Source organism: Bombina bombina, chromosome 6, assembly GCF_027579735.1.
Source record: "Bombina bombina isolate aBomBom1 chromosome 6, aBomBom1.pri, whole genome shotgun sequence".
NCBI classification, from domain to species: domain Eukaryota; kingdom Metazoa; phylum Chordata; class Amphibia; order Anura; family Bombinatoridae; genus Bombina; species Bombina bombina.
This window is the reverse complement of record NC_069504.1, coordinates 864940573-864958758: the sequence shown is the minus strand read 5'-3', so window position 1 is coordinate 864958758 and position 18186 is coordinate 864940573. Positions and strand designations below refer to the sequence as shown.

The 18186-nt window shown below is 38.5% G+C and overlaps 1 protein-coding gene across 4 annotated transcripts in view; it reads left to right on the top strand.

The window, feature by feature from the left end:
* The window catches only part of MINK1 (misshapen like kinase 1), a 675211-nt gene that overhangs the window by 293990 nt on the left and 363035 nt on the right, over window positions 1-18186 (top strand). For all 4 annotated transcript variants that reach the window (XM_053718325.1, XM_053718327.1, XM_053718326.1 and 1 more), the window contains exon 10: window positions 1456-1631. In XM_053718325.1, coding sequence (XP_053574300.1) covers window positions 1456-1631 — 176 coding nt within the window. The remainder of the gene's footprint in view (window positions 1-1455; window positions 1632-18186) is intronic.

The window sequence follows — 18186 nt, the reverse complement described above, 5'->3', positions numbered from 1 at the left end:
GGGGGACAGATTAGGGGTTAATAAATATAATATAGGTGTCGGCAATGTTAGGGACAGCAGATTAGGGGTTCATAGCTATAATGTAGGTTTGCGGCGGTGTCCGGAGCGGCAGATTAGGGGTTAATAGTATAATGCAGGTGTCAGCGATAGCGGGGGCGGCAGATTAGGGGTTAATAAGTGTAAGATTAGGGGTGTTTAGACTCGGGGTTCGTGTTAGGGTGTTAGGTGTAGACTTAGAAAGTGTTTCCCCATAGGAAACAATGGGGCTGCGTTAGGAGCTGAACGTTGCTTTTTTGCAGGTGTTAGGTTTTTTTTTTCCAGCAGATTCTGCCTCATTGTTTCCTATGGGGAAATCGTGCACAAGCACGTTTTTCCAGCTTACCGCTACCGTAAGCAACGCTGGTATTGAGGGTTGAAGTGGAGCTAAATTTGGCTCAACGCTCACTATTTTGAGGCTAACGCAGCCATTCAGACAACTCGTAATACCAGCGTTGTCTTAAGGGTGCGCTGGAAAAAAAAAGGCTCGTTAGCACCGCAGGTCATTACTGCCAGAACTCTAAATCTAGCGGATACATTGTAATCTAAACAGACTTGTGTGACATGGTTTATTATTATTATGGCCATTTCCTTTACTGGCATAACTTGGTTCTCTATGGCACATAGAGAGTTACATATTGTTACATGCTTATTTTCTTATTAGCTTCTCTAATATATGTTTGCTAGATGAAAGTTTTATGCATTATGCTAGGGTTTAAGAAATCGTAGGCCTCTAAGCCACGGGTCCATTAAAATGGGCCCTGACAGCTGCACCTCTCCATTTTACTCTAGGCACTGCTGGGATAGTGGGATAGTCATTCATTCATTCTGCCCAGCTGCTCTGTCTTGTATAAGGCAGTTGTAGTTTAAACCGACATTCTATTCAAACAATATCTTGTTCTGCCTAAAATAGAATATTTTATTATTTTTTTTTTTCTTTTTAAAGGTATAGAAAAATGGCGGTCACTGTGTTAAAAATTCAATATTTTTCCCTGTCAGACTTTGGGAGATATTAAGCCCATGTTTGTGTAAAACTTATACTTATAACTGTTAAAGCCACTATAAACAGTACTTTGTGCAAAACATTTTTCAATATGTTTAACTGCTGCTCTTTCATGTACAGAATACAAATTTGTTAGTACAAAAAAACCCACTTTACTTGCAGATAAACATCACTAACGTTTACTTATAGTATGGTATATGTAGTATACCTACACTTACTGGTTCTAAGCGAATTAGATAAATGTTTAAAGAGACATGAAAGTTCTCACAAGTCTAATAGAACCCTACACGTCGTTATATCATAACTGAATGTTGGTGATATATCTGTGAGTAAAGTTTTGTTTCTGTTATACATTCTTACTTGATTTCATCTAATATGTCCCAATCTCACTTTCATTTTTTTCCCCTATGCATTAGGTCCAAAAAGTTCATTGACTTCATAGACACATGTTTAATTAAGAATTACATAAGTCGACCACCTACAGAACAGCTGCTTAAATATCCTTTCATCAGGGACCAGCCCACAGAGCGTCAGGTTCGAATACAGTTAAAGGATCACATTGATAGATCCCGGAAAAAAAGAGGAGAGAAAGGTATGTGTTTATAATTAATTAGTGAGGGGGTAAATTCCCCAGGAATATAATTAAGAACATAGAGGTCTTTATTAATTGAGTAGTGTTTTCATTATTTTTTTATATCTTTTGTAAGAGATGAGAGGTCTTTTATTAGTGGTAGATGGACAACTACATTATTTATCCATTATAATGAGACTGTTTTAAAGATGTGTGTTCTGGTATCATTTTTGTCTAGTTATTATAGAAATTTAAAATAACATCTACTTGTTTTAAGCCGATTTCATATGTAAGTATAATATTTTCTATTGTTATAATTATTTCTTTCATGTAATTGGCAAGAGTCCATGAGCTAGTGACGTATGGGATATACAATCCTACCAGGAGGGGCAAAGTTTCCCAAACCTCAAAATGCCTATAAATACACCCCTCACCACACCCACAATTCAGTTTTTCAAACTTTGCCTCCTATGGAGGTGGTGAAGTAAGTTTGTGCTAAGATTTCTACGTTGATATGCGCTTCTCAACATTTTGAAGCCCGATTCCTCTCAGAGTACAGTAAATGTCAGAGTGATGTGAAGGGAGTATCACCTATTGAATGCAATGGTTTTCCTCACGGGAGATCTATTTCATAGGTTATCGGTCGTAGAGATTCATCTCCTACCTCCCTTTTCAGATCGACGATATACTCTCATATTCCATTACCTCTACTGATAACCGTTTCAGTACTGGTTTGGCTATCTGCTATATGTGGATGGATGTCTTTTGGTAAGTATGTTTTCATTACTTAAGACACTCTCAGCTATGGTTTGGCACTTTATGTATTAATATAAATTTCTAAATATATGTATTTTACTTATATTTGCCATGATTCAGGTTTTCAGTATATTTCCTTTTGCAGACTGTCAGTTTCATATCTGGGAAATGCATTTTTTATGAAAAATGATTTCTTACCTGGGGTTTAGTCTCTTTTTTAAAATTGACTGTCTTTTAAATTTTCGTGCAGAATTAGGCTCGTGAGGGCTCAAAATGCCAAAGTTTATTGCGTCATTTTTGGCGCAAGTTTTTTTTTTTTTGGTGCGAAGTTACGTTCGTTGACGCAAATTAGTCATTTCCGGCGTCTTAGTTGACGCAGAGTCTTTCACAAATATTTTCATTATTTAAGACCCCATTCCTATTTGCCTCTTGCCTTTTTTTCTATCAGAGGGCTATGTTGTTTACATTTTTTCCCATTCCTGAAACTGCCATATAAGGAAATTGATAATTTTGCTTTATATGTTGTTTTTTTCTCTTACATTTGCAAGATGTCTCAATCTGATCCTGTCTCAGAAATCACCGTTGGAATCCTGCTGCCTGATTTCAGTTCTACCAAAGCTAAGTGCATTTGTTGTAAACTTGTGGAGGTTATTTCTCCAGCTGGGGTTTGTAATAGTTGTCATAATAAACTTTTACATGCAGAGAATGTATCTATCAGTAATAGTTCATTACCTGTTGCTGTTTCCTCGACATCTAATGCACAAGATATACCTGTAAATTTAAAAGAATTTAATTCTGATTCTATTCAGAAGGCTTTGTCTGCCATCCCACCTTCTAATAAACATAAAAGGTCTTTTAAAACTTCTCATAAAGTTGATGACATTTCAAATGACTGGCAATATACGGAATTATCCTGCTCTGATGAGGATCTATCTGGTTCAGAAGATCCTACCTCAGATATTGACACTGACAAATCTTCTTTTTTTTTTTTTTTTAAATATTTTTATTGAGGTTTAATTCCAGCTTACAAGCATACAATAAACAGCAGAATAGTCAAAACATACAATCCTTTCCAAGATTAGATACACTGCATGTCATAATGGATAAATATATCTTAATCATATAAAGACATTGAAAATTAGAAGTAACTAAAAGGGATGCCGGAAGATAACTCTATGCCCTCCAAATTACATATAGGGCCACTTTTGGACCCTGCATTGGAACAAAGTAGAAAAAGAAAAAAAAAGAATACAGAGGGCAATAATGGTCAAAATGAGGCCACTCTTGGGTCTCGACATACAACCTCACTTTTCTCATGTATATAATATGTAGTTAAATAATGAACCATATCTTATCGATATAAAATAAACAATAAAATACTATCTGTAAAAACTCTCTGTGGTGACGGATTTCAAAGAAAAGCAATCAGTTGCGTCTTAATGTAATGTATAACCGTAACCTGAAACATCAGAATATGACAAAGAATAAAGTCTTAAAGGTTAATCCAACAAACAGTAATAAAAAATCATAGCTGTCATGAGGGAACTCTAAAAACTTAAGTATGAGGGTTCCAAACTTAGTATATCTTGCTCATCTGAAAACATATATATAGTCATTTTAATATCTAGTTTCATTGGGGCTATGGGGGGTAGTTATCAAGCCGTCTACTTTTCTGGCTTCGCCGGCCCAATACATCCGCCTAAGCTCGCCTACCTTCGCCACCGCGGACCTTGAATACGTTCGCCTAAGTTATCAAATAAAGCTGTCAAAAAGCCGCGGGGCGATGAGCAGCGGACTGTGACAGTTATCACTCATCCGATCTCGCTGCCCTTCGGCTTTTTCCCAGCTTTATTGCTAGCCTGTCACTAAGCACTCACACTAAACTGCACTGTTCTACCCCCTATACCGGCGCCCCCGGAGCCCCCCGCAACTAAATAAAGTTACTAACCCCTAAACCGCCGCTCCTAGACCCCGCCGCAACTCTTATAAATGTATTAACCCCTAAACCGCCGCTCCTAGACCCTGCCGCAACTCTTATAAATGTATTAACCCCTAAACCGCCGCTCCCGGACACCGCTGCCACCTACAGTATACCTAGTAACCCCTATCCTGCCCCCCCTACACCGTCGCCCTCTATTATAAAATTATTAACCCCTATCCTGCTGATCCCGCACCTCTCCGCAACTAAATAAATAGTTTAACCCCTAAACCGCCGCTCCATGAACCCGCCGCAACCTATATTAAACATATTAACCCCTATCCTGCCCCCCCTACACCGTCGCCACCTATAATAAATTTATTAACCCCTATCCTGCCCCCCACTACGCCGCCGCCACTGTAATAAAATTATTAACCCCTAAACCTAAGTCTAACCCTAACGCCCCCCTAACTTAAATATTAATTAAATAAATCTAAATAAATTAACTCTTATTAACTAAATGAATCCTATTTAAAACTAAATACTTACCTTTAAAATAAACCCTAATATAGCTACAATATAAATAAGAATTATATTCTAGCTATCTTAGGATTTATATTTATTTTACAGGTAACTTTCAATTTATTTTAACCATGTACAATAACTATTAAATAGTTATTAACTATTTAATAGCTTACCTAGCTAAAATAAAGAGAAATGTACCTGTGAAATAAATCCTAGCCTAAGTTACAATTACACCTAACACTACACTATACTTTAATAAATTATTACTATTTAAAACTAAATACTTACCTGTAAAATAAACCCTAAGATAGCTACAATATAATTAATAATTATATTATAGCTATCTTAGGATTTATATTTATTTTACAGGTAACTTTGTATTTATTTTAGCTAGTTAGAATAGTTATTAAATAGTTATTAACTATTTAATAACTACCTAGCTAAAAGAAATACAAAATTACCTGTAAAATAAATCCTAACCTAAGTTACAATTAAACCTAATACTACACTATCATTAAATTAACTAAATAAACTACCTACAAATAACTACAATTAAATACAATTACATAAACTAACTAAAGTACAAAAAATAAAAAAAGCTGTTACAAAAAATAAAAAATTAAGTTACAAACACGTTAAAAATATTACAACAATTTTAAGCTACTTACACCTAATCTAAGCCCCCTAATAAAATAACAAACCCCCCAAAATAAGAAAAATCCCTACCCTATTCTAAATTAAATAAATTTCAAAGCTCTTTTACCTTACCAGCCCTTAAAAGGGCCATTTGTGGGGGCATGCCCCAAAAAGTTCAGCTCTTTTGCCTGTAAAAGAAAAATACAACCCCCCCCAACATTAAAACCCACCACCCACATACCCCCAATCTAACCCAAACCCCCCTTACAAAAACCTAACACTAATCCCCTGAAGATCATCCTACCTTGTCTTCACTCAGCCGAGCCACCGATGGAACTGAAGAGGACATCCGGAGCGGAAGAAGTTAATCCTCCAAGCGGCGCTGAAGAAATCTTCCATCCGATGAAGTCATCATCCAGGCGGCGCTGAAGAAGTCTTTGATCCGGCCGATGTCATCTTCCAAGAGGCGCTGAAGATGTCTTCTATCCGGGTGAAGTCATCTTCCAAGCCGGGTCTTGAATCTTCCTTCCGCCGACGCGGAACCACCTTCTTCACCGACGGACTACGACGAATGACGGCTCCTTTAAGGGACGTCATCCAAGATGGCGTCCCCTCAATTCCGATTGGCTGATAGGATTCTATCAGCCAATCGGAATTAAGGTAGGAAAAATCTGATTGGCTGATGGAATCAGCCAATCAGATTGAGCTCGCATTCTATTGGCTGTTCCGATCAGCCAATAGAATGCGAGCTCAATCTGATTGGCTGATTGGATCAGCCAATCGGATTGAACTTGAATCTGATTGGCTGATTCCATCAGCCAATCAGATTTTCCTACCTTAATTCCGATTGGCTGATAGAATCCTATCAGCCAATCGGAATTGAGGGGACGCCATCTTGGATGACGTCCCTTAAAGGAGCCGTCATTCGTCGTAGTCCGTCGGTGAAGAAGGTGGTTCCGCGTCGGCGGAAGGAAGATTCAAGACCTGGCTTGGAAGATGACTTCACCCGGATAGAAGACATCTTCAGCGCCTCTTGGAAGATGACATTGGCCGGATCAAAGACTTCTTCAGCGCCGCCTGGATGATGACTTCATCGGATGGAAGATTTCTTCAGCGCCGCTTGGAGGATTAACTTCTTCCGCTCCGGATGTCCTCTTCAGTTCCATCGGTGGCTCGGCTGAGTGAAGACGACTCAAGGTAGGATGATCTTCAGGGGATTAGTGTTAGGTTTTTGTAAGGGGGGTTTGGGTTAGATTAGGGGTATGTGGGTGGTGGGTTTTAATGTTGGGGGGGGTTGTATTTTTCTTTTACAGGCAAAAGAGCTGAACTTTTTGGGGCATGCCCCCACAAATGGCCCTTTTAAGGGCTGGTAAGGTAAAAGAGCTTTGAAATTTATTTAATTTAGAATAGGGTAGGGATTTTTCTTATTTTGGGGGGTTTGTTATTTTATTAGGGGGCTTAGATTAGGTGTAAGTAGCTTAAAATTGTTGTAATATTTTTAACGTGTTTGTAACTTAATTTTTTATTTTTTGTAACTTAGCTTTTTTTATTTTTTGTACTTTAGTTAGTTTATGTTATTGTATTTAATTGTAGTTATTTGTAGGTAGTTTATTTAGTTAATTTAATGATAGTGTAGTATTAGGTTTAATTGTAACTTAGGTTAGGATTTATTTTACAGGTAATTTTGTATTTCTTTTAGCTAGGTAGTTATTAAATAGTTAATAACTATTTAATAACTATTCTAACTAGCTAAAATAAATACAAAGTTACCTGTAAAATAAATATAAATCCTAAGATAGCTATAATATAATTATTAATTATATTGTAGCTATATTAGGGTTTATTTTAAAGGTAAGTATTTAGTTTTAAATAGGATTCATTTAGTTAATAAGAGTTAATTTATTTAGATTTATTTAATTAATTATTTAAGTTAGGGGGGCGTTAGGGTTAGGGTTAGACTTAGGTTTAGGGGTTAATAATTTTATTACAGTGGCGGCGGCGTAGTGGGGGGCAGGATAGGGGTTAATAAATTTATTATAGGTGGCGACGGTGTAGGGGGGGCAGGATAGGGGTTAATACATTTAATATAGGTTGCGGCGGGTTCAGGGAGCGGCGGTTTAGGGGTTAATACATTTATTATAGTTGCGGTGGGCTCCGGGAGCGGCGGTTTAGGGGGTAATAACTTTATTTAGTTGCGGCGGTGTAGGGGGGGTCAGATTAGCGGTGTTTAGACTCGGGGTACATGTTAGGGTGTTAGGTGTAGACAGCTCCCATAGGAATCAATGGGATGTCTGTCAGCAGCGAACTTGTACTTTCGCTATGGTCAGACTCCCATTGATTCCTATGGGATCCGCCGCCTCCAGGCTGGCGCTTTGAAAACCAGGTACGCTGGGCCGTAAAAGTGCCGAGCGTACCTGCTAGTTTTTTGATAACTAGCAAAAGTAGTGAGAATGTGCCGCACTTGTGTGCGGAACATCTGGAGTGACGTAAGAATCGATCTGTGTCGGACTGAGTCCGGCGGATCGAAGTTTACGTCACAAAATTCTACTTTTGCCGGTCTCGAGCCTTTGATAACTAAGGCGAATCAGCCGCGCCACAAATACGCTGCGGAATTCCAGCGTATTTGAGGTTGACGGCTTGATAACTAGGCCCCTCTATGCTTAACTCTAATTTAAAATGGTGGAGTATAATTATATTTTGCTAATACATAGCGTAAGATAACCCAGTATTGTGACATTCACTAAAGTAGTTTATTGCAACCTTGCACCTCCTATTGTAAAAAGGACCATATCTAATTATAATAATGAATAATGAAGTCTTTATATCAATACTTAGAGAGGTAGAGCTGGAATAAAATGATCATCTCTCATGTGCATGAAAACCGGTAAAATTTCTAGAGTAAGTATCCCTGAGCATGTTATATATGTTCTATGGAATATCCTCTTATCATCTAGGAAAGGTGCTCAGGGCAAAGGAATACACTTAGCATACCTTGTAAATAAAATACTATAAGGGAGCCTAAAGCCTCTATCCAACATTAAGGGACATTAGGATCATAAAGTGGGTGTGACTCAAGAAATAAAGTTAGGGAGTACCTAGTGACTAAAGTCGTATGCAATAATGGGTTGAAAACAAAATAGGTAAACATCTGCAGTCAGCAATGGGATTATATTGCAATACAGTAGAAGAATATCACACATAATAAACAGCTTAATAACAAGCAGCCTAAAATAACATATGCCCAGATTGAATTATCAGTAGAGGCCACACAGTATAATTTGCAGTACATAGATGTTCAACCATATCTATCCTGTAAGCCAAACATGTTAGAAATGTAATGTCACTGAATACAAGCCATCCGGTCAAGAGCTCTCTGAAATTACAAGTAGATTAAAATGATCTACCAGTTCCCATGATCCGGGGGGCGTCCGTGCAGTGAGCAAGGTGATATACCCAGCACCTATCCCACACCTCTCTTGACAATAGTATATACTACAGCATTTACAAAAAAGGTGGCCGGCTGAAAAAGTAACGACACATATTTGCCTCTTTGAATAAAGACTTGCCGCATGGATAATCTTCGATAGGACCTGTGAAATTGTAGCGGCAATTCAACACTGAGGGTCCCACTCTCCTCTTGTAGTGGTCCGTCTGGCAAGCTATAGAGAGTACCAGGCTGCTTGTGTGCGGTGTTTCTTATGTCACAGTAGTTATGTAAATGCGTGTCTAATGTCTGCAGTGCTCCCTCCGCACGATCTTGTGCAGCATGTAAATGACTCACGTCCCGTCTCCAGGGGTCAGCCGCAGTCCCCGGAGCGGGGGCAGGAGCAATCATTGACTGCATGCAGGGTTCTTGAAGCACCGACACAAGTGAATCTTGCGCCTGGTAAGTAGGTAGCTGAGATGTCGGTCGCCACATGTTGTTGCTAATTCTTATGACTGCTTCACTATTAGCGCATCCCAATGGCGGTCTAACCGCCTGTGTATCTCCAAGCTGTGATGGCAAGGTTAAGTCCGCCATTGTCTTGCAGAGTCTGCGTTCAAAGTCCTCAAATAAAGCCAGAATGGCATGACAGAGTTCCTCCATAATCAGTAAGCTGATGGATTACGGTATAGCAGATACGTCTGAAAGCTGTGTAGGAGAATTATCCCATTTCAGGATTTCTTAACCCCAGAGTTTGGGGGGGGGGATAAATTTGCGGCAGCCCCAGACCTATGCCACACGCCTCACATGGGTCCTGTGTCTTAATATCTTCACGCTGCTTGGGCGCAGCAGGCTGAATAATGGCTTCTAGGCCCGTGGAGATAGATGTCACATAGCTGTCTCAAAGAGCATAGGAAAAGGCCCAGTCGGAACATCCACTCTGTTCACCTGTAGGATCTCATTTAAACAGAACTCAACATACATGTAAAATAGTGTAGGTTTGCTGTATAAAATTCACAAAATAGCTTTCAAGTTGCAAGAGCTTCACAGAGACGCGTCTTTCCGCAATGAGAACAGGCTCCGCCCCCCTGACAAATCTTCTTATTTATAATGGAGTACATTCGTTCTTTGTTAAAAGAAGTGTTGATTACATTGGATATGGAGGAAGCTAGTCCTCTTGATATTAAAACTAGTAAATGTTTAAATTCTGTTTATAAACCTCCTGTGGTTACTCCAGAGGTTTTTCCAGTTCCTGATGCTATTTCTGATAAGATTTCTAAGGAATGGAATAGGCCTGGTGGTACTTTTATTCCTTCTTCAAGGTTTAAAATATTGTATTCTTTGCCAGCAGTTACATTGGAGTTTTAGGAAAAGATCCTCAAAGTTGATGGGGCTATCTCTACTCTTGCTAAACGTACTACTATTCCTATGGAAGATAGTACTTCTTTTAAAGATCCTTTAGATAGGAAACTTGAATCTTATCTAAGGAAGGCCTATTTATATTTAGGTCATCTTCTCAGGCCTGCAATTTCTTTGGCTGATGTTGCAGCTGCTTCAACTTTTTGGTTGGAGACTTTAGCGCAACAAGAATTGGATCCTGAATTGTCAAGCAATGTTAACTTGATTCAACATGCTAATAATTTTATTTGTGATGCCATTTTTTATATCAAAATTGATGTTAAATCTATGTCTTTAGCTATTTTAGCTAGAAGAGCTTTGTGGCTTAAATCTTGGAATGCTGACATGACTTCTAAGTCCAGATTGCTATCTCTTTCTTTCCAAGGTAATAAGTTATTTGGTTCTTAGTTGGATTCAATAATTTCAACTGTCACTGGGGGGAAGGGAGTTTTTTTGCCTCAGGATAAAAGGCCTAAGGGTAAATCTAAAGCTTCTAACCGTTTTCTTCCTTGCGACAAAATAAGGAATAGAAACCTAATCCTTCCCCCAAGGAATCTGTTTCCAATTGGAAGCCTTCCTCAAATTGGAATAAATCCAAGCCATTTAAGAGATCAAAGCCAGCCCCCAAGTCCGCATGAAGGTGCAGCCCTCATTCCAGCTCAGCTGGTAGGGGGCAAATTAAGATTTTGCAAAGATGTTTGGACAAATTCGGTTCAAAATCTATGGATTCAGAGCATTGTCTCTCAGGGGTACAGAATAGGATTCAGAGTAAGACCGCCTGTGAGAAGATTTTTTTTCTGTCACGAATTCCAGCAAACCCAGTAAAGGCTCAGGCTTTCCTGAAGTGTGTTTCAGACCTGGAGTTATCAGGGGTAATCATGCCAGTTCCGTTTCAGGAACAGGGTCTGGGGTTTTATTCAAATCTATTCATCGTCCCAAAGAAAGAAAATTCATTCCGACCAGTTCTGGATCTGAAAATTTTGAATCGTTATGTAAGAGTACCAACTTTCAAAATGGTGACTATAAGGACTATTCTGCCTTTTGTTCAGCAAGGGCATTATATGTCCACAATAGACTTACAGGATGCATATCTTCATATTCTGATTCATCCAGATCATTGTCAGTTTCTGAGATTCTCTTTTCTAGACAAGCATTACCAATTTGTCGTTCTTCCTTTTGACCTAGCGACAGCTCCAAGAATCTTTTCAAAGGTTCTGGGTGCCCTACTCTCTGTAATCAGAGAATGGGGTATTGCGGTTTTTCCTTATTTGGACAGTATCTTAGTACTAGCTCAGTCTTTACATTCTGCAGAATATCACACAAATCAACTAATGTTGTTTCTTCAAAGACATGGTTGGAGGATCAATTTACTAAAAAGTTCCTTGATTCCTCAGACAAGGGTCACCTTTTTAGGTTTCCAGATAGATTCAGTGTCCATGACTCTGCCTCTAACAGACAAGAGACAAATAAAATTGGTTTTAGCTTGTCGGTACCTTCAGTCTCAATCATTCCATTCAGTAGCTATGTGCATGGAAGTTTTAGGTCTCATGACTGCAGCATCGGACGTGATCCCCTTTGCTCGTTTTCATATGAGACCTCTCCAGCTTTCTATGCTGAATGAATGGTGCAGGGATTATACAAGGATATCACAATTAATATCCTTAAATCCCAATGTTAGTCTATCTCTTACTTGGTGGTTAGATCACTATTGTATAGTTCTAGGGGAATCTCTGGTTCTGTTGTGATCACAACAGATGCAAGTCTTTCAGTTTGGGGAGCTGTTTGGGGATCTCTGACAACACAAGGGGTTTGGAAATCTCAAGAGGCGAGATTACCAATCAATATTTTGGAACTCCGTGCAATTTTCAGGCTCTTCAGTTTTGTCCTCTGTTGAAGAGAGAAACGTTCATTTGCTTTCAGACAGACAAAATCACAGCTGTGGCATATGTCTATCATCAGGGTGGGACTCCGTCCCCTAGCTATGAAAGAAGTACCTCAAATACTTTCTTGGGCGGAATCCAGCTCTTGTCTAATTTCTGCGGTACATATCCCAGGTGTAGACAATTGGGAAGCGGATTATCTCAGCCGTCAGACCTTACATCCAGGGGAGTGGTCCCTCCATCCAGATGTGTTTTCTCAGATTGTTCAGATGTGGGGTCTTCCAGAAATAGATCTGATGACTTCTCATCTAAACTTGAAACTTCCCAGGTACCTGTAAAGGGATCTTCAGGCGGAAGCAGTGGATGCGCTGACACTTCCTTGGTGTTACCAACCTGGTTATATCTTCCCGTCTCTAGTTCTTCTTTTAAGAGTGATCTCCAAAATCATCATGGAACAGTCGTTTGTATTGCTGGTAGCTCCAGCATGGCCTCACAGGTTTTGGTATGCAGATCTTGTTCGGATATCCAGTTGCCAACCTTGGCCTCTTCCATTAAGGCCAGACCTTCTGTCTCAAGGTCCATTTTTACCATCAGGATCTCAAATCATTAAATTTGAAGGTATGAAAATTGAACGCCTAGTGCTTAGTCATAGAGGTTTCTCTGACTCAGTGATTAATACTATGTTACAGGCTCGTAAATCTGTTTCTAGAAAGATTTATTATCGAGTTTGGAAGACTTATATTTCATGGTGTTCTTCTCATAAATTCTCTTGGCATTCTTTCAGAATTCCTAGAATTTTAGTTTATTCAGGATGGTTTGGATAAGGGTTTGTCTGCAAGTTCCTTGAAGGGACAAATCTCTGCTCTTTCTGTCTTATTTCATAGAAAGATTGCTAAGCTTCCTGATATTCACTGTTTTGTACAGGCTTTGGTTTGTATCAAGTTTGTCATTAAATCAATCTCTCCTCCTTGGAGTCTTAATTTGGTTTTGAAGGCTTTACAGGTTCCTCCATTTGAGCCTATGTATTCTTTGGACATTAAACTACTTTCTTGGAAAGTGTTGTTCCTTTTGGCCATCTCTTCTGCTAGAAGAGTTTCTGAATTTTCTGCTCTTTCTTGTGAATCTCCTTTTCTGATTTTTCATCAGGATAAGGCGGTTTTGCGGACTTCATTTAAATTCTTACCTAAGGTTGTGAATTCTAACAACATTAATAGAGAAATTGTTGTCCCTTCCTTGTGCCCTAACCGTTGAAGCTACTTAAGATTTCAGGAAGACTTCTAGTCTATTTGTTATCTTTTCTGGTTCTAGGAAAGGTCAGAAGGCTTCTGCCATTTCCTTGGCATCGTGGTTAAAGCTTTTGATTCATCAAGCTTATTTGGAGTCGGGTCAAGCCCCGCCTCAGAGAATTACAGCTCATTCTACTAGATTCTACATTCTAGTCTCCACTTTGTGGACTTTTAAGAATGAAGCTTCAGTTGATCAGATTTGCAAAGCAGCAACCTGGTCTTCTTTGCATACATTTACTAAATTCTACCATTTTGATGTATTTGCTTCTTCGGAAGCAGTTTTTGGTAGAAAAGTTCTGCTGTCAGCTGTTTCAGTTTGATTCTTCTGCTTATGTTTTAAGTTTTTTTCTTTTTCATTTCATGAGAATTAACTTATTTTTTGGGTTGTGGATTAATTATTTGCAGCGAAAAATGGCTGTTTTTATTTTATCCCTCCCTCTCTAGTGACTCTTGCGTGGAGTTCCACATCTTGGGTATTGCTATCCCATACGTCACTAGCTCATGGACTCTTGCCAATTACATTAAAAAAAAAACATCATTTATGTAAGAACTTACCTGATAAATGCATTACTTTCATATTGGCAAGAGTCCACGAGGCCCATCCTTTTTATGGTGATTATGATTTTTTTGTATAAAGCACAATTATTTCCAAATTCCTTTGTTGCTGCTTTTTACTCCTTTCTTTATCACCCCACTTCTTGGCTATTTGTTAAACTGAATTGTGGGTGTGGTGAGGGGTGTATTTATAGGCATTTTGAGGTTTGGGAAACTTTGCCCCTCCTGGTAGGATTGTATATCCCATACGTCGCTAGCTCATGGACTCTTGCCAATATGAAATAAATGTATTAGGTAAGTTCTTAGATAAATTATGTTTTTTTAATTTAATTTCTGTTACTACATATTTATATGTAATAGTGTTAGGATTAATTTTATGGACTAAAAGATTGCTAGTTGTTCATAAAGTTTCCCTATTAGGAAGATATTGGTGTATTTTTTGATCACACGCTTAAACCAGGTAGTAGTAATGACTATGCACATTAATGTGTTTGAAGCATCCATTTTATAACAAGAATGCAGTGTTCTCCACAGAAAATAAAATAATGCCAGCCGGGTGTCATTATAAAATAGCCGGGTGATGGCAGTGTAATACTTTCTAAACTTATAACATTTACTGCTATACAAAGCACAAAATATATGCATAATTTAGCATACATTTCTTTCATACAGGTACTGAGAGTCCACAATCCATTACTCCTGGGAATTACTCTTCCTTACCACTAGGAGGAGGTGTAAAATCCCAAACCCCAAGAGCTCTATAAAACTTCTCCCACCTCACTCATACCTCAGTCTTGTATATCAGATTCTAACCCTTCAGATCAAGTTGAGGCCTTTACCCCTCAGAGTACAGTTGCTTGTTGGAGGGATGCATTTGGAGTATTGGTTGTGGCATTTATTTCACCTTTTGGTATTTAGTCACAAGCTATTCCATAGGTGTCGCAGGGACTTGTCCTCTGCCTGTTGGTTCATCGTTTATAATCCTATTCTAGTTCCTCTGCTTTTATGTTTCAGCACTGGTTTTGGCTTTCTACTGGTTTCCTCCAGTAGTAGGGTGTCTATTGATAAGTACTATTTTTTTTTTTTATAGGTAATTATCACATATATTATTTTTTATATATATATATATATATATATAGAGAGAGAGAGAGAATTATTTTCCCTTTAAAATAACTTGTTTTTATAATAAAAAAATAATTCACGTTCATATGTTTAACTCCCTTGGCTTTTCGATAGCGCATATTTTTCTTTCTTAAAGAGCTCTTTTTATAGGAGTATTACCAACCAACTATGTTTTTTTTTTTTCTGCATTTAACGTTAGTTTTAGTTTATCTGCAGTTATGAAGCCTTGTGAGTCATCCCTAAATTTACCTTTAAAGCTGGGTCATCTGAACACTTTTGTTAAATGTTTGTATTGTAAACAAGCTAACATTTTCTCCAGCAAATTTATGCAATAAATGTATTAATATATTAATGAATATATTAATGCATTCTGACCAATCTAGTACTGCTCTTGCTTGAAAAGTTATTATTGCTCCTTTAGTTTGTGCTTTACAGGAGATTCCTACTGGTTTCACTCCTGGATTTAAGGATTTTATTTGTTCAACAGTGTATGAAATGTTGGCAACCATGCCTCCTCCAAGTAAATGTAAAAGGTCAGTTCAGAATTTACCTTCTGCTATCTCTAAGGCTGCTGTGGTTCATGTTCCTAGTTATGAAGTCTCTTTGTCCTCAGAGGGAGTTTTTTTTTCTGATAATCAAGGGTCTTCCTCTTATGAAATGAAATCATCCTTTTATTCATTTAAAATTGAGCATATTTGTTTTCTTTTACAAGAGGTTTTGCTTACTTTAGAGGTTAAAGATCCTAAAGTAGATGTAGTCTGTTAATCGTTTAGATACTTTTTTTTAAACCTATGGCTAAATCCCCTGATGTATTTTCTGTCCCTGATGTAGTTTCTGAAATTATTTCCAGAGTTTGGGCTAAGCCAGGTATTCCCTTTTAATCCTTTTGTAAGGTTTATGAAAATGTATTATTTACCGATTACTAAATTTGAGCTTTGTAAAACTATTCTCAAAGTAGATGGGACCATTTCTACCCTGGCTAAATGTACTACTATTCCTTCGGAACATAGTTCTTCTTAGGAGGTTAGAATCCTTCCATAGGAGGGCTTCTCTTGAATCACGTTAGCTTTTCAGACCAGCAGTTTATTTTGCTGATGTAGCTGCTGATGCTACTTCTTTTCGGTTGAATACTCTTTCTGGGCAGTTTTCTGACGATTCTGCTAGTGAAGATTATTTAAACCATAAAAGAATTGCCTAAATGTGCTAATGCTTTCATTTGTGATGCTATTTTGGCATGATTAAAATTAATGCTAAAACAGTGTTTAGCAGTACTTTCTAGAAGGCTGTTGTGGTTAAAAAATATTGGTCTGCTGACATGGTTTCTAAATCTAGGCTTTTATCTAGATTTTATTTGGTTCTGGTTTGGATTCCTTTTTTTCTACTGTAAATGGTGGTAAAGGAGCTTTCCTTCCTCGGGACAAGTAGTCCAAAGGTAAAGGTAGGGCACAGAAATCTGATTCCTCCACTCATAAGCAAGTTTCATCTGGTTCTGTCTGGAAGCCTAGTTCTAGCTGAAACAAGTCTAAGCAGTCCTAGAAATCTACCCCCCCCCCCATACAAGTCTGCATGAAAGTGCGGCCCCCAATCCAGATTCTCTGGTATGGGGCAGCTAACGCCTTTTCTGGAAGCTTGGTTTCAGTCTGTTCTAAACATAGTCTCCCAGGGATATCAAATAGGTTTCAGAACAAAGCCTCCCAAGGGAAGATTTTTTTTCTGTCAAATGTTCCCATTTAGTCTCTGGCCTTTTTTTCTGTCCGTTTCAGATCTAGACGCTATGGGAGAGATTGTTCCTGTTCCTCTTCTGGAACAGGGAAAGGGGTTTTATTCCAACCTCTTCATTGTTCCAAGAAAGGAGGGAACTTTTAAACCAGTTTGAGATCTAAAGGCTCTGAACAGGTTTGTCAGAATTCATTCTTTCAAAATGTAAACTATTTGGACTATTCTGCCTTTTGTTCAGCATGGTCAGTATATGTCCATAATAGATTTAAAGGATGCTTCCCTTCATGTTCCAATTCACAAGGAACGTTATCAGTTTCTAAGGTTTTCTTTTCTGGACTATCATTTTCAGTTTGTTGCTTTACCGTGTGGTCTGGCTACAGCCCCCAGAATATTAACAAAGGTTTTAGGTACCCTTTTGTATTAAATCAGATCTCGGGGTATTGCAGCGTTTCCTTACCTGTACAATATCTTGGTTTAAGCTCCATCTTTTCATTTAGCACAATCGAAGATCAACAGACTGTTGTTGTTCCTTCAACAACATGGTTGGAAAGTAAATTCCTCAGACAAAAGTTACTTTTCTGGGGGGTTCAAATAGATTGTCTCCATGAGACTTTCTTGGACGGACCAGAGGTGGTTAAAGCTTGTGTTCGCTTTCCAGAATCTTTAGTCACTTTCTTTTCCTTCGGTTGCTCTTTGCATAGAGTGTTGGGTCTCATGATTGCAGTTTTGGATGCTATTCATTTTGCTTGTTTCCGTATGAAGTCATCTTTGTATGCTTCAGCAGTGGTGCAGGGATCATACTCGTCTTGAAATCCAAATTAATCCTTTGAGACACCAAAATACATCCCTCTCTTGGTGGCTAAATCATCAGCTGATTATGCAGGGTGCTTCTCTTGGTGGTCATCCTTGGTCTGTAATCGTGCAGTCTTGATGTCTCAGAAGCCAAAAGGAGTTTGATCTCAGGACTCTTCACAGTTGGTCTCTGTTGAAAAAGGAATCTTATCTTTTTTTTTTTAATCGGACAATGTTACAGCAGTACCTTATGTCAATCATGAGGGGGGAACTCACAGCTCCTTAGCCATGAGGGAAGTAACTCAAATTGTTTCCTGGGCAGAAGTAAATTGCGGTCTGATTTCTGCTGTTCATATTCCAGGAGTGGACAACTGTGAAGCAGATTTTCTCAGTCATCAGCCTTTACATCCAGAAGAGTGGTTCCATTCTCAAGCAGTATTTGTGGATGCTCTGGCAATTCAGTGGTCTTTTCAGGTAGCCTGTGTTTTTCCACCTCTGGTTCTTTTTACCAGGGGGATTGCCAAAATCAAGCCAGAAAGAGCATTAGTGATTCTGATTTTTCTAG